Source organism: Neomonachus schauinslandi, chromosome 12, assembly GCF_002201575.2.
Source record: "Neomonachus schauinslandi chromosome 12, ASM220157v2, whole genome shotgun sequence".
Classification (NCBI taxonomy): Eukaryota; Metazoa; Chordata; class Mammalia; order Carnivora; family Phocidae; genus Neomonachus; species Neomonachus schauinslandi.
In genome coordinates, this window is record NC_058414.1 from 57,979,051 (window position 1) to 57,996,911 (window position 17,861).

General features: G+C 38.6%; 1 protein-coding gene across 2 annotated transcripts in view; it reads right to left on the reverse strand.

Annotated features, from left to right (window-relative positions):
* The window catches only part of HIBADH (3-hydroxyisobutyrate dehydrogenase), a 106,008-nt gene extending 88,930 nt beyond the window's left edge, over positions 1-17,078 (reverse strand). The window contains exons 1-3 of one of the 2 annotated variants that reach the window (XM_044919890.1): positions 16,088-16,153; positions 11,631-11,633; positions 5,029-5,189 (exon numbers count right to left, since the gene is read on the reverse strand). In XM_044919890.1, coding sequence (XP_044775825.1) covers positions 5,029-5,175 — 147 coding nt within the window. In that variant the 5' untranslated portion in view covers positions 5,176-5,189; positions 11,631-11,633; positions 16,088-16,153. Of the gene's footprint in view, positions 1-5,028; positions 5,190-11,630; positions 11,634-16,087; positions 16,154-16,797 lie in introns of those variants that run through there. The other variant, XM_021689507.1, reaches the window with a different exon arrangement.
* Positions 17,079-17,861: the final 783 nt, after the last annotated feature.

Below are 17,861 nucleotides of genomic sequence, written 5' to 3' on the forward strand. Positions count from 1 at the left end.
TTCCACAAAGGAAAATCTCATTGTCTCTTCCAAATAAAACAGTCACAAAAATTAAGCTCAGCATGGCTTCCAAGAAGCCAAATGGGTAAGAGAAACTTGCTAAGAAACAAGATGATCGTGACCTTGGTTAAACCTGCCACTCTGTGTTTTTTTAATCTTTCCAAGTAGAAAAGCACACTGTTACTGCAAAATTACACTACACTTGAAAAACTGACAAAACAGCTTGTACCTACATCTTGAAACATTTGGTCAACAATGACAGAGCCCACTCTGTCATTAAATGAGGCTTTTAAAGTCCTCATTTAATAAGATCTGAGTGGATGCCAGCTTAGATCCCAAGAAAATTACTTAACCAAACATGCTCAGCCTTACAACCCTGGAACAACAAGATAGCTTCCAAGTTTTCAAAGAGAAAACAAAAGAAAAGACAATCTAATTAAGCCTAGTTCAACCAGAAAACTCACACAGGAATGGTGTAAAAGTCCCAAGACTTTTGGCACAGATCAGCAGCATCTCCAAGAAAATTCCAAGACAATGAAAATGAAGCACAAGTCATATGCCCTTGACGCTAATGCTTAAAAAGAGAAGTTGCTATCTTCTGCAAAATGAAAGTGGGATGGAAGGGACAGTGCAGAATGTATTCTTAAACAGGGATGCTATCAAATCACTTTATCTCCTAGTTTGGTTTTAATTTTTACCATCATTCTTTCATTTAAAAATATGTCTATAGGGTGCTGCCTTGGCTCAGGTCATGATCCCAGGGTCATGGGATCCATTCCCACATCGGGCTCCCTGCTCAGGGGGGAACCTACTTCTCCCTCTCCTCCCAGCTTGTGCTCTATCTCACTATCTCTGCTCTCTCTCTCTCAAATAAATATTTAAAATAAACATATATATATCTATAGTTCTCTTCCAAAGCACTCTGAACTCAGTGACTCGGCCAAGACAGTGGTATGTTTCTATGGGTGGTGTTGGGGAATGAAGATTTGGGAGACAGATGGTAGAGATACAACAACAACCACCGTAACAACAGCAGTAAGAATAGTAACATCAGTAATAGCACGCTGTAGATGCCAGGTTCTCCAGGACTGAAAAGGTACTATTAAAATCCCCATTTTATAAAATGAGGAAATTTAAGTAGAGAGAGGTTAAATAATCTGTCCAAAGTTACACAGCCAGCAAATGGTAGAGCTGAGATTTAAGCCCAGGCAGTCTGGTTCCAGGGTTTATGTTTTTATACCACTGCATTAACAATTTATCGATTCATGATTTCTAATAAACAAAGCCTTCATAATTACATTTGTAATATAGGTTACGTTCTTAGAAAAGATTCTAAAAGTTGAAATGATGCATCGTGGTAGGTTAAACCTGAGTTTCCAACAGAAATAAGGATATAATAAAGGGATACTGAAAGAGGAATGCCCACATTTTTTGTGGAAATAACCAAAATTAACATATTTAACCAAGTATAAATATCCTGTTAGAATAACTTTTTTTTTTTTTTTTTTTTAAGTAGACTCCATGCCCTCCATAGAGCCCAACATGGGGCTTGAACTCACAACCCTGAGATCAAGACCTGGGCCGAGATCAAGAGTCAGATGCTCAACTGACTGAGGCATCCAGTTGCCCCAAATTAACACTTTTTTTAAAGTAAACTCTATGTCCAGTATGGGGCTTGAACTTACAACCCCAAGATCAAGAGTCACATGCTCTACCTACTGAGCCAGCCAGACGCCCCTAGAATAGGTTAAAATTTAAAGGCATAAATAAATTGATTAAATACTATCAAGCATGTCAAACATTTTTAACATGTCAAAGTTTTTATTTCCTTCATAATCCATGTACTATGTTCTACTACTAGACTAGGCTTAAAGAAGACCTCCAGGGGTGGAACTTTCTAAAGCATTTCTTCACCTGGAACTGCAGGTGGCTATCAGGTACCTTGAGGGGAATGAGGAGCCTCGGAGCAAAGCAGACAACAGGCAGACAGAAAAGAATCTGATTACATCTGTGCCCAAAATTCAGCTGTGACTTGGGTCAGACCACTCCCCAACTCTTCAGTTACAAGAAACAGTAAGTCCCCACTTTTTGCTTTAAAAAAAAAAAGCACTTCTTCAAGGAAATGTCCAAAGATCTTTAGAACCAGGTATCTCTATTTTGGTACTTTCTCTCCCTGCAAATTTCTCACTGAAAGCACAGTTAACATTAGAAATCAACTAGCCAGGGCGCCTGGGTGGCTCAGATGGTTAAGCGTCTGCCTTCGGCTCAGGTCATGATCCCAGGGTCCTGGGATCAAGTCCCACATTGGGCTCCCGGCTCAGCGGGGAGCCTGCTTCTCCCTCTGACCCTCTCCCCTCTCATGCTGTTTCTCTCTCGCTCGCTCTCTAAAAAATAAATAAATAAAATCTTTAAAAAAAAAAAAGAAAGAAATCAACTAGCCAGTCTATGCAATCGTTGGGGGGAAAAAAACTCGTTTTCTTTGGCAGCCATTTTATCAGCTTCACCTGACATAGTAATGTTGGGAGAAGGGGGGACACCTGTCCTTAAAATGAAAGTGTCAACACAAAAAGACTCTGAATTGTTGAACCCTTAAACGCTTCATTGCACTACTGTGCATAATGGCAAGAAGTTTCAAGGTTTTATACACCTACATTTTTCCATCCCATTCTAAGTCTGGTCTTTGCTGTTAGTAGATTGAAACTCATTTTTTTCTTTTACCCAACATTTTTTAAAATTAAATATAGCTATTGGGGCGCCTGGGTGGCTCAGTTGGTTAAGCGACTGCCTTCGGCTCAGGTCATGATCCTGGAGTCCCAGGATCGAGTCCTGCATCGGGCTCCCTGCTCTGCAGGGAGTCTGCTTCTCCCTCTGACCCTCCTCCCTCTAATGCTCTCTGTCTCTCATTCTCTCTCTCTCAAATAAAAAAAAAAAAAAAATTAAATATAGCTATGAAATAATAATGCTGACATTTTAATATATCAGAACTTATTCATCCAAATTGTTACTTTTTAAAATAGCCCTCTTAGGAAATCACACTTGTTCAAATGACAATGCCACCATTCAAAACGTGTTTTAGGCTGCCAGCATAAAGTATTTAACAAATGTTTTCATTTTATTATGGCATGATACTTCCCCTCAGGCCCAAAGCTTTCTTATCCTTTAGCCGTCTCCTTTCATTCATCTAAGTTTCACATTCTCCTACCCTCTACTGCTGTTATAATCAATACTCAGAGGACCTCACAGAGTCAAGGTCACAGGGGAACCAGAGATGTGGGGAAGAGAAGATGTGGGAAAAGAGGATTCTCTCTTCCAGGCTCTTGCCTCAGTGTGAACCATCCACAGAACTTTTCCCACCATGTGCTGGGGGCAGGGATGGGAACTGCAGACGAGAAGCTAAGACAAGTCTTTACTCTTCACTAATCTGGGAGGAGCAGCTACCCAGAATCCATCTTTTTTCCTTCCTCATACCCACTTATGTATCTCAAGGAAAAGGAAAATCCAGTAACTGAATCTGTGTCCTAGAATCTTCTCATTTCTATTTAGGAATCTGAGAGATCCTGTCTCTACAACATTCGTTTCAGACTACACCATTTCTGTTTAGAGGTGAGCAAAGATTATACACAATATTTTTATAGTTCCTCTGAGACATGAAATGACTCTTAACAGTTATAGTTCCCTATCAGAAACTAAGTGACTCTTAACACTTAATAATTATTTCCCCCCCAAAAAAACCGCTTCAGTACTTTATTATAGTCAAAATGCAATTTTAATAGAAACTTCTTGTACTATTATTTAGTCTTGCCACCTGAGACACACCTAACACCCTGCCACATCCAACTCAACCTGTTCTATTCTCCATAGCACTAAGTGGACTGCTAGACATACAGGAGGTATTCAGAAATTCTACCCTAAAGTAGAATTCTACCCTAAAGTAGAAATCTCTAGAAACTTAAACCTGCTCTTTACATAGGCATTACGTTTCTTAGTATTTACTTCAAGTCTATCATCCAGAAGTGGGCTGTTTAATTTTATTTTTTCTCTCACTTTTTTCTATATTTCTTAGGAAATATTTAGTACTCTCCCAATTCTGGGATTATATTCAGCCCTTACTTTCCACTCTACAACTTGCACAGAATTTCCTTCACATCTCAAAAAAACAAAACTCTAAATTCAGTTACTAAGACATGATCTCCTGTCATGTGAGTTATTGATAAAGTTTAACAAATCCAAACAGGAACTGACCAGTAGATGTTATCATCTAACAGGATATACTCTAGCCCCCAAATTCTTGAAACAACAATGATAGCCTAAGAACAAAACACTAGAGATATGTCATAACTCAGCTCTGTACTTCATTATGGCATATAGTGTTGCTAGGCTGTCTCCTGCTTTATGGCCAATAACATATTTATTCACAAAGTACTGCCATACAATATTTGTGAAGTACATTCACATATATTCTCATTGAAGCCTCATAATCTAATGACACAGGTTGTCATCATGCCCATTTTACAGATGAGGAAAACAGCTGAGGTGAAATAACGTGCCCCCAGTAAGAAAGCAGGTGAGTATCTAAGTTGGGATTCAAACTAAGTTTCCTATCCCTAAGCCTATTCTTGTCCTAAGACAAATTGTGCCTCTCAATAAGATGAGAAGCTATTTCCACCAAACTACCTGCTTTCACAGCATAATCAGTAAAGTTACTGTCTCAGAAAACTGATACATAGCCAAAGCAAGCACAATGACCCAACCTGGGAAATGTTCCCAGTCACCTGCCAAAGAATAGATCGCCTCAATCTTTGTTGCACAGATAGATATTGGATGAAAGTTAACAATAACAATAATATATATATATACACACATATATACACACTTGTAATGTATATATATGTATATAAAATAACAAATATATAACACGTATAAAATTAACAGTGAAATAGGTTTATAATTCCATTGGGTATACTCCTCAGTTGTCATATTTATTTTTAAACATCAAAATCTAGAACTAATCTAAAGAAAAGGACTTACCTGTTCACCTGCATCTTGAAACTCTTTGCATGCATCAGGGAACACATCATAAATAATGAGTGGATAGCCATGTTTCATGAGGTTTTTTGCCATTGGATTCCCCATGTTGCCCAGTCCAATGAATCCAACTGGAGTCTTAGAAGCCATTGACCTAGAACACACTGATTTCAATAAATTACTTTCAGTAGGGGCAGTGACATTTCTTATTGTAAACATTCATTCAATATTAGTAAGTCAATTGCTACTGAGATGTTTTCTATTTTTAAAAAAACCTTTAAAATGCTAGTTTTAAACTAATGATCTAATCACATTTAAAGACATCAACCATGTATAGACAAACATCTAATTATTTAGTTCTGCAGGAAACAACTATACAATTTTAAGCAATCTCTCCTGTTTTCTACCTCTATTAATATCCCTTTACCATTTTTAACAATAAATTTTAAAATGTTATCATTTCTAAAATATGTACTTTACCTATTATGTGAAGTACTCTAGATTCTTATCTATATTATCTCCTTTAATAATGTATATGACAAACTGAAAATATTCCATAAAACATGTATCTTGGACAAGGTCCAAGAATGGAAACGTTTTTTACCTTCTCACCCCCACATTTATAGAAATCATCCCCTCCAATGGTATAAAAAAACATTTTAGTAAAATGTTAAACCAACTAAGTCACCATTTTATAAATTGGGTTGTAGGGGAGAAGACGGGGATGCTTCCATAGGCTTTAAATGGCAAGGGTAATAGTTTCAGCGCCTTGGGCTAATAACTCCATGCACTTTCAGAGAAGAGGCATTTCCATTTACAGAAAAGGAATTGTTTTTAAAAAGCTGTAAGCAGGTTTTGTTTGATTTTCTTCTTTTTCACAGAAGGCCTTTTGAAATCATACTGGGGCACACAATGCAAAGTAATGCTTTTTGCAAGAGAGAGCAAAGGGACTTTGCACTGCCTTGAAAATAACCTTAAACATCATTTCATTTCTAGATTTAGAACTCCACTCAACAAGTATTTACTGCATGAAGTACTATGACAGAGCCAGAGATAGACATAAGCAAGATACATACAGTCCTTGCCCTCGAGAAGCTCCCAGTCTACTGAGAGAATAATTTGACTTGCCCTTTCCCCTGCCATTGAAAGCTTTATTTTTCCTTTGTCTTTCAAGGACTCCAGTTACAAAACTGTGTAGTGCACCAACTAATCACAGTCACCCTTTTAAGTTTCAGATGCTCTCAACTGATGGATCCCTGCTCTTCCTTGAATTTAATCGAAATGCAATGAGATTTCCTAAAAGCAAATTATTTGAAGCCCTAAAGCTTAAGAAATAGAGGTCTTGAGAGAGACAAACCATAAGAGACTCTTAATCATAGGAAACAAACTGAGGGTTGCTGGAGGGAGGTGATGGAGGGGGATGGGGTAAGTGGGTGATGGACACTGGGGATGGTATGTGTTGTAATGAGCACTGGATGTTATATAAGGCTAATGAATCACTCCTGAAACAAATAATACATTATATGTTAATTAATTGAATTTAAATTTAAAAAGAAAAGAAATAGAGGTCTTCTGGGGTGCCTGGCTGGCTCAGTCGGTGAAGCATGCAACTCTTGATCTCAGGGTTGTGAGTGTGAGCCCCATGTTGGGTGTAGAGATTACTTAAAATAAAATCTTAAAAAAAAGAAACAGAGGTCTTCTTGGGTTAGAAGCATATTTAATTCATTTTAACTTGATGATTGACTCTAACATTGCCATTAAATATGGGTGTCATTCTTGTGCAACATCACCTCACCAGTGCTAAGTTTAACATCGTGAGTATAATAGGATTCCTGGGTCTGACTTTCTGGCCCACAAGGGGTTCAATGATAGAGAAATGACACCTAACTGAAATGTTATGATATTAAACAGAATGAGAAGCATACTTTGTAAGAGAACTCTAGCATTAATAACTAATGATGATGCTAATAACTATTGTACCGGAGTATGGTATTAAGCTTGGAAAGGTATCATTTAACTAAAATCATTAGAAATTAGGACGATGGTGATTTAAAAACAGTTAATTTAACAGGCAACTCTAGGTCAAACAGTAAGTATGGCAAGGTAGAACCACAATTCATTCACACATTCAACAAATATGAAGCAACTATTATGTACTGTGCCAGATGCCACAGAAGACATAATGACATACAGTCCTTGCTGTTAACAAGCTTAAAATCCAAAAGGAAATAAACTATGTACACAAATATTAAAACAATAAAGTTGAAGGTAAGTATAAAAAACAATGCTGACGTAAAGGAGAATTCATCTGGTTTAAGCACTTAAAGAAGGTAGCACGTGACCTAAGTATTCTAGGATTTCAAATGGGAAGGAGAGTAGGAAGGAAGGGAACTCCATATAAAAAAGAACATGAGTATATGCAAGGAAATAGGAAAGCCAAGAAAAAATAAATAACAGTAAAAATTATTCTTGGCAATTTTACTACATGCCAGATACTTACTAAACACTTTATAAATAGCACTGTCATCATATTCTATCATTAAGCCTCCTTTCAGCTGACAGCCGGACACTTAGTGAATTTAAATAAAATGCCCAAGACTATAGTAAACTGCAATGCCAAGATTCAAATCCAGCCAATCTGACTCTAGGTTCTTCACTTTTAACCACTATATGACACTGCCCTTCATTCTGCCTAGAGGATCCACGAAGAAACAAAACAACATGAATTAAGACTGAAAGAAACAATGTGGGGCGCCTGGGTGACTTAGTCGGTTAAGCATCCAACTCTTGATTTCAGCTCAGGTCATGATCTCAGGGTCGTAGGATGAAGCCCTCGACAGGCTCCACACTCAGCAGGGAATCTGCTTGAGATTCTCTCTCTCCATCTCTCTCTGCCCCTCCCCACTGTGTGCTCTCTCTCTCTCTAACATGGATGGACAGATCTAAAGAAGAAAAGAGAAAAGAAAAGAAAAGAAAAAAAGAAAAAGGAAAAGAGAAACAATGCAACCATAACATGGAAGACTGGGAAGCATGCTAAACAATTTGACTATATTTTGTAAGGAAGAGGTACTGCCACAGGCAGCAATCTCTTTGACATCATCAGCCTTAGCAACATTTTTCTAGATGTCTCCTCTGGCAAGACTAACAATAAAAATAAACCACTGAGACTAATATAAAGACTAATATAAAAGTAACAGTAATACTACCAGAGGTCTCTCTTTGTCCATTTGAGCTGCTATAACAAATATACCATAGTCTGAGTAGCTTAAACAACAAACATTTATATCTCCCACCTCTGGAAGCTGGGAAATCCAAGATCAAGGTGGCAACAGATTCAGTGTCTGGTGAGAACCCACTTCCTGGCTTGTATATGGTCATCTTCTTATATCCTCACATGGTGGAGAGCAGAAAACAAGAGGACAAGTTCTCCTCTCTTTTTATAAGGATACTAATCCCATTTGTGAGGGTTCCGCCCTCATAACCTAATTACTTCCCAAAGGCCTCATCTCCTAATACCATTACAGTGGGGGTTAGGATTTCAACATCTAAAAGAGGGGGGCAAACATTCAGTTCACAATTAAGGTCATACTATAATAAAAGGTGGTGGCCTTAGAAAAGACAGATACGAAAAATATTTCAAAGGCAGAAGTAAAAGGGCATAGCAATAGATTGGATTATGGGCTAAAATAAGGGAAAGATCAAAGATGACAGCAAGAAAATAGTGCTATCAATAACCTAAGTGGAGAAATCGAGAAAGAGAGCTATCTCCATTTTAAATAAAGTAACTATGAACTGTCAATGAGCTGAAAGATGTCCCACAGACTTAGAAATATTATAACCAATTATGATCATCTCAAAGATAGGACGAGAAAAAAAGACACATATTTGGTAACAATCTGCTTTAAGGTGAGAACTGAAATTGTGGCAGTTGATAAAATTGCCAAATGAGAGTAAAAGAGACCGAAGAACAAAGCCCAAGGGAACATCAGCATTTAGAGGTCAAAAAGAAGAGACCAACTCTGAACCGTCAAAGATGTTAAAATTAGGGGACAAGGATATTAAAAGTTATAATAACTGTAGTCTGTATGTTCCAAAAGTAGAGATATGAAAGACACAAAAAAGACCCAAAATTGAATTTCATAAGATGAAAACGAACATATGTAAGATGAAAATCACACTGGATTAAAAGCAGAATAGATACTGCAGAAGAAAGGATTAGTGCTCTTAAAGACATAGCAATAGAAACTATCCAAAACAACATGCAGAGAGAGAACCTAAAGAATAAAAAGAACATTAGTGAGCTGTGAGACAGCTTCAACTAGCCAAATACACATGTCACTGGAGTCATCAAATGAGAGAAGAGAGAAGTAGAGACAAAAAAAAATACATGAAGAAATAACAGCCAAAAATGTCCTAATTTGATGAAAACTATAAACCGCCCCACCATACCACATCCAAGAAGCTCAATGAACCCCAACACAGGAAACATAAACACAACTATACCAAGACACATCATAATCAAAATGCTCAAAAGCAGCCAGAGAAAAAGACATTATATGCAGACAAGCAAAGATAAGGCAGATTTCCTATCAGAAACAAAGCTACTGAGAACACAGTAGAGCATCATCTTTAAAGTACTGAAACAACAACTGTCAAGGTAGGAATCTATATCCAGTGTAAAAATACATAATCACAAATATTTGTGTATATGAAGGGGCAGGAAGAAATTTGGAGGCATGTTGGATATATTCACAATCCTGATTGTGGTGATGGTTTCACAGGTATATACATATGTCAAAACTCATCAAATTGTATGCTTTATTTTTTTCTTAAAAAAAGATTTGATTTATTTATTTGAGAGATGGAGAGTGCAGGAGTGGAGGGGAGGGGCACAAGGAGAGGAAGACTCAGACTCCCCACTGACCAGGGAGCCCCACGTGGGGCTTGATCCCAGGACCCTGGGATCATGACCTGAGCTGAAGGCAGACGTTTAACCGAATGAGTCACCCAGGCACCCCAAATTGTATGCTTTAAATATGTACAGTTTATTATAAGTCAACTATATTGCAATAAAGCTGTTTTTAAAAAGTCAACATGTTAGGGCACCTGGGTGGCTCAGCTGGTTAAGTGTCTTCCTTCAACTCAGGTTGTGGTCCCGGGGTCCTGGTATCAAGTCCCGCATGCGGCTCCCTGCTCTCCTCCTTGGGCTCCCTGTTTGGTAGGGAGCCTGCTTCTCCCTCAGCCCCTCCACCCCACCTCCCACTTGTGCTCTCCTTCTCAAATGAATAAATAAAAATCTTTAAAAAAAAAAAAGTCAACATGTTTCTGGAACAGACATGAAGGGCACCTGGGTGGCTCAGTCAGTTAAGCCTCTGCCTTTGGCTCAGGTCTTGATCCCAGAGTCCTGGGATCAAGCCCCAAAACAGGCTCCCTGCTCAGCAGGGAGTCTGCTTCTCCCTCTGCCTCTCCCCCTGGCTTGTGCTCTCTCTCTCTCTCACTCTCTCTCAAATAAATAAAATCTTTAAGAAAAAAAAAAAGAACAAGAGAAGACAGTTCTCAAATAAAAGATACTAAAGTGATATATCAATCAAATGCAATGCATGGAGTTTGAATGGATCCTGATTTGGAAAAAAGAAAGAAAAAAATTATAAAAGATATTCTTAAGAAAATTGTGGAACTTTAAGTATGAACTGGATATTAACTGATGTTATGGAATTGCTAACTGTCTTAGGTAATGATAGTTTGGTTATTTAGGAGACAGTCCTTATTCTTGGGAGATTCACTGCATTATTTAGGGTTGAAGTGTCATGATGTCTGCATTTTACTTTCAAATGATACAGGTGGGATATGAACATATTTGGAAAAAAATTAAGCAAATATGTCAAAATGTTAACAATTCTTGACTCCAAGCAAAGAGTACACAAATATTCATTGTATTATTCTTTCAATACTTTTGCTTAAAAATTTTCATAATAAAATAAAGGGGAAAAAATTTAGCATTATCTATATGGAAAAAATATCACAAACATGACAAAATACAAATAGCCAGGAAAAACACTTGCAGCACACAAGAGAAACAGCACTTCTTTAGTTTATATGCAAATGATTCTTTAAAATCTAGAAGAAAAATATGAATAACTCATTTTTAAGTAGGCAAAAATTGCAAAATAGTATACAGAAAATATGTAAATGACAAAAACTTTAAAAATATATTCAATTCTGTCATAATTGGAGTAATATAAAACAAAGCAATGTAATACCACTTTTCATTTATCAGATGAACAAATTTGTTTCTCTGATAAAACTATCGGCAAGGAAGGACTGAAGAAAACATGTACTCTCACACACTGCAGAATTACGTATTAGCCTTTTGGATGGCAACTTGAAAAACATTATCTACATATCGAGTTTTATTATGAAATTTAAATTAGAGTGTACATACTCTTTGACCCAGTAATTCCATGTCTAGGAATGTATGCTATACTGGGGGGTCAGCACACTCTTTTTTAAAGGGTCAGATAGAAAACATTTTCAGCTTTCCGGGCCATGAGGCCCCTGTCACAGCTATTCAACTCATCCACTCTAGTTTTAAAGCAGCCATAGACAATCTATAAACAAATGACCATGCTTGTGTTCCAATACAATTTTATTTACAAAAACAGGGGACCAGCTATAGGCCACAGTTTGCTGATTCCTACTACACATAAACTCTGAACAACACAAAAATATATTTTATTATAGTACTGTTTGTAACAGCAAAAAATTGTAAACTAAATACACATTAACAGGGCACTTGATAATCCACAGAAAATCAATACAATGAAATATTATGCAGATGTTCAAAAGAATGTGTTATCTAGAAGTATAATGAAAAAAATCTCCAGGATAGGTTATTAAGTGAAAAAAAGCAAGATGAAGAGCATTATATATAATAACATATAGTATATAAGGAGAAAAGAATATATATGCATTAACTTTTACTGATTTCTGTAAGAATACATAAGAAACAGTAGTTACATCTAGAGAGTTGGACTGATGGGTCAGTTAGAGAAAAGACTTTTTTATAACCTTTTGAGTTTTTACCATGTGCATATAACTTTTGTAACTACTTTTATAATAAGATAAAATACATGAATTGGCACACAGTGAGTGTTTACTAATGTTACATGAGTGAATGACTAGAGAGAGCTTTCATCAAGTGGACATATGGGATAAAGTCAGTTCTGAAGCAATCACAGAGTAAAGACGGTGATAAAGTGGATCCAGCAAAGTGGATCCACAACCATTAAACATTGCAGGTTGACTCTCCAATATCCTTCCTCCCAGACCCAGAGGCAAGTTCCAAATAACCTAAACCAATCATGGTCATGCTGTCTTCTCTACAGCTGACAGGTTCCACAGACTGGCAGCCCTAAGTAAACGATGTGGAAATGCTGTGGGCAATCTGAATGTGTAATAAGGAGTGAACTAGAGATTAATAAAAGGATTGTATCTAATCAGCAAATTTCCTTGACTATCAGTAGTAACATTACTTAAGTGGCAGCCAGGAGGAACATAGACCACAGACAACAGAAGCTACCCAGAATAAGAGCAGGAAGTGGAGGAACGCTATCAAAGGCATCACTAAAATTCCTGATTATAAATAAATCTGAAGTCTGAGCTGGATACAGATACAGATAAACCTAGAGAGAAATTAAAAGAAAGGAAAAAGCGGAAGAGTGTGTCTATGTATTGGGGGGGGGGGGGGGGGGGGGGAGTAGGGGGTCAAAGGACCAAGTGTAATGATGATGATATACAGCACATCGGTTAACAAAACAGGGGCAGGGGGTGCTGTAATATTAACCAGAAGGCTAGGGGTGCCTGGGTGGCTCAGTTGGTTAAGCGGCTGCCTTGGGCTCAAGTCATGATCCTGGGGTCCTGGGATCAAGCCCCACATCCGGCTTCCTGCTCAGCAGAGAGCCTGCTTCTCCCTCTCCCTCTGCCTGCCACTCTGCCTACTTGTGCTCTCTATCTGCCAAATAAATAAATAAAATCTTTAAAAAAACAACAAAAAACCAGAAGGCTAGTTCAGCTTTTGAAATATTGGCAGTATAGCAATTCCTAGCAATGAGATCTTGGAAGAGCTGAAGTAGAGTGCTGATGTTAGTTGTTAAAGTTGAGGCCCAGCTTTTGATGGGCCAATATGAAAATCAATGAAGATAAAGTCTTTTAATGATGGGCTCAGTTTGGGCTCAGCTGTTCATTTCATTTTTGCTTGTGGCAAAGATAGAGAAAGGGTAGTATAATTAGATGATTTAATGTCAAAAGAGAAGAGAGTTTTTACTGATGGTGATAATATTTAAGAACTTCTCTGAAAGATGGCCATATACAAGACCTAGGTTCCTATCCAGGCAAGGTCACTTCTTAGATGTATGCCCCTGAACTAACAAGTTACTTAACTTCCCTAGACATTAAGTTTTATCAACAAGAGTCACTACTTCAGGTTACTTAAAGATACTTAAGGACTCCTTGAGATAATACACGTAAAGTGCCGAGCAGTGCCTGGCACATGATAGGTCATTAAGTATTTACTACTTTTACTATCAGTAGTCAAGAAGCAGTACAGGGGTACAAGTCCTATGCAAAATGCCCATTTTGTCTAGAAGGTAAGAAGCGCCAGAGTGTTAGAAAAAGGGATACAGCGTATTTTAAAGGATGCTCTCTATCTGAAGAAATAGAGCTCTTTTTAAGGTGAAGCATCAGGAGTGCTTGGACAATATAGAATATGCTCCCAAAGAGGCAGAAATTCAAATAAGTATAAGAGAATTATTGCACTAAAAGCTTTCAAACTTAATACATTTTCCTTTAAGTAAGGCACACAATGCGCAGAAATAGAATCAGATGATAGCTAAAATCAAGCTGGCAGGAAATCAGTCAACACAAGACAAAGGGGACACTGGTTGGTAAAGAAACTAGCTAGAAAATTTGGCAAAATTAATTTCTAAATCTATAGATGTAAGTTTATAGGTTATGTCCTTTTTCTCCAATGAGACAGGGGCAAAGTTATCCATATCTTGGTAACATGTAGTGTTACCAAAAACCAGGCTACTCTAAATATCAAAATGCAAAAATTGTAGAAAACTGGAAAATATGTCCCCATAAGGGAAAAAGTTAATCTCACTACACAAAAATAATCACTATTAGCATTTTGCATAGCCCTGCCAGTCTTTTAAGTACATTTTCTCATTATATTGAGATTATACTGTATACACAAATTTTATCCTATTTTATTACATAATATTATGTCATCTGTATTCTATTTGCTTTAATATTAAGAGTTACCGAACTAAGGGTAACTTGAGTCATTTCAGAAATAAATATTCTCCTTATGTAATCTCACAAGTCTAAGGTCAACTTTTGGTCCGAGGACCATATGCAGCTTTTCAGAGTTTCATGTGCAACCCTAGAGGCTAATGTTAAGGAAAAAAATTGCCATGTATTTTATTTATTTATTTTTCTTTCTTTTTTTATGTATTTTATTTATACTATGCATTGCTTTGAAAGTAGGTTTCATATACACAAAAAGGGCCATAAAAAATGTTATTCCCATTTCTGTACATGATTCTGGTTAATTTTCCCATCCCACCTTTGGTTGGGTGGTCATTTTAACATGATGTGATACAAATTATTTTTCCATGTACATATTGATGAGTCACAATGAATACAAAGGGCCTATAATTGTAGATTTTTTCTTGTCAGTTTAAAGTCTAAACTAAATCTAATTACCTTTTAAGATAAAATACAAAATTTTTTCTAAATGGTGATGAAATAGTAATATATGTGTAGGTTAATAGTTCTTATATTTTTCCTTTTTGATGCTTTTAATATTTTAAAATTAAGGTATGCTATTAACCAGCAACCCTTAGGTTTCCCTCTCTCTCGCTCTCTTTTTTTTTAGTGAATAAATTGTATGGATCTTTACAATAGTATCATCCATATGATATAAACAACCTAAACATACGACGGAAACAAATATCCCACAGAATTCAGAAAACTAAATAATGTTACTATTTGAACATGGTTCTTTCAGTCCCTAGACTCTAGATTTGCATGTAATTTTTTTTTATTTTTTAAGACTCCAATGCCAAAAAAAGTTAATGCAAAAGTAAATTTAGTAAACTAAAATTCACAGAAACATCTAAACAATTCCACCAAGTAAAAACAATTGTTAAAGTGTTTTAAGCAATCATCACAAAATGAAATATTTAAAATTTATCATAAATCTATATCCACACATCTTTGGGTCAAAGAACCCAAAGAACAAGATTATATGCCAAAATAGTCTAACCAGCACTCTGAGGTAGGCTCATCCCATACAGAGGCAACTATGATAGTCTTAGGCCTCAGGCCCTTCCAGCATGAATTGAAAGAACTTTCATAACTCTAATGGGTACATCCAAGGTTCATGAAAATATCATTAGAACACCTTGTTAAACCACTAAATAGCACATACGTCTTCCCTGGCTAATCAACACTGAAACAATAGCACATTCATGTGAAAACTGGTTTAGCAGATTCTGTGAGTTTGTATCTTGTTACTGTGATTGTGTAGCAGACATCTGTTCTCTTGCATCACATGGAGCCTAAGCCAGTAGAGGAAATTCACTCTTCTGCTTAGGTATTACTGAGTGGGGAAGAAGGGAAGCTATTAAGCACGAAATTCCCAGCCTGGTATTTTTTTTTTACGTGATCAGAAAAATATTAATACCAAGGCTTTTTAAAAAATCCTGAGTATGAAACTGCTCAATAGTGCATTGTTACAACTCTCAAACTTTTACAAAAAGACAATGGCAATGTCCCCATAAATCAACCAATTTTTCAATTAAAGAGGAATGCTGGTGTAGTAGTAACTGCAGGAATGAGGAAGAATCAAGAACTACCTTCTAGATCCTGATGGGATACCCTGATTCATTCATCCAAGGGGCCTCAGGTTCTTCAATGGAAAAATGACAAAAGATTAGATCTCTGTGGATCTAAAAACTGCCTCTTCCTAAGTCTATGGCTGGCTTCCATAACTTATAACGGTATGCGGGGAGGAACAGGATAGGTTCAGGCCACAATTTTGAGGACTCTGAAAGTGCCTTGGTTAACAATCTGACAGAAGTGCCATCTTCAGGTAGCACAGTTACAAAGAAAGAGGGGGCGGAGGAGGCAAGTCTTGCTGGTCAAGGGTGATTTAAAACTTTACTGGAATGACTTGTCCAATAGTCTGTACAGACGACCACTTGTGTGAGACCATCCTACGCGATTAAGGTGGTTAAACAAAAATCAAGCCCCACAGCCCGATGGCACGCCCACCAGGGTGCATCCCTGGGGGCGTTGAAAGGTCAGCCAGCGCTGTAAGCCTAGGAGTCGCAGGGATAGGTGCCCGGTCGCCCCTGGAGTTGGGCCCTCCAATTGTCCTTGGAGCCCTAACTCCAAAGAAGCACGCCCCGGAGCCAAATATTCCTCCCTTACCCCAAGCTCTTCCCACCCCGTCCTAAGTCCCGAAAAAGACGCTGAAAGCCATTCACCTGGATCCCGAACGGGGTTAAAGGGGGCGGGGTGGGGGGGAAGCACCAGCTGTGCGAGCGGGAGCCGCAGAAGAGGCCAGGCCTTGGGACCAGCCAAAATTGGGGGTTTTAAGCCCCGACCCAACCGCAGCGCCTCCCGTGAAAACACGTCTTCGGCCGTCAGGGCGCGAGAAGCGGGTAGCCGGAGGAGGTACAGGGGGAGAAGGCGCGAGGTCCTTACCCGCTGCAAGGCTGGCCGCTGCCGGGTGCTGCCGGCGGCTCCAATACCGGAGGCCGGAGGCGGCTCCACGGAGCCGTAAGGAGGCTGCCATGCTGCCCCCGCCCCGCCTCCCCGCGGTGACCTCCGCGGCTCCCCGCTCACCCACTGCGAGCGTGCGCCGCGGAGCAGGCAGGGTCCACCGTGGCGTGGGGCCGCGCGCGCACGCGCTCTGCAGCTCGGAGCGGGCACCCACCGACGACAGGAGGAGCGCGACGCGGAGAGGCGCGGCCCGGCCAGACAGAGGTCGTAGTTCCCCTGACGGATAGGGGACCAAACCAATCAAGATTCTCAGGTCCCCGCACCTCGCTAACCACCAATAGGAAGCCTTTTCGAGCCCCACCCACATCAAGCGCCCTGGCCCCACCCCCAAGCTCCTCCCCCGGCTACCGACTGCAGGCGGGAGTCTAGTTGTTTATCAAAACGCCGCGGGTGTGCGGGAGGCGGTGGCTGCCAATCATTACCGACACCAACGAGCGCCTGACCCTCCAGAACCGCCCCCTTGGAGGGTGTAACTGCATGTGCTGCCTCCGTGCAGACAGGAACAAAACTTTGATTCGCAGCAGCTGCTGTAATTTTTATGCAAAAGCAGAAATTCCTGGTCTAAGTATAGGGACCCATAGGGACTTCAATAATACGTGGATCTCCTAATGTTAGTATTTGTATTTTTAGCGTCTGTTCATTGAAAAACAACAAAAATCTACCATAAATGTAGTAACTTTGAAATTCATTTCATTATTTAACACAACAGCTTGTCCATAAATTTGAAAAACAGTAGGAAAGCAAGTCGGTAACATTGTTCTCTTTGATGGGTAGAATTACGACGAACTCTATTCCAGTATATATTTCTCTAATGTTTGAAAATTCTGCATTTTGTAAGCAAAAACTAAGGATAAATGAAAATCCAAAAAAATAGTCTATATGTATGTGTGTCAGAGAGAGAGGGAAAGAGAGATTTATTCATTCTTCTGTCTGTGCTTAGTGTACATATTTGAATCTCTGAACCCTTTGGCAATAATTGCAAGGCT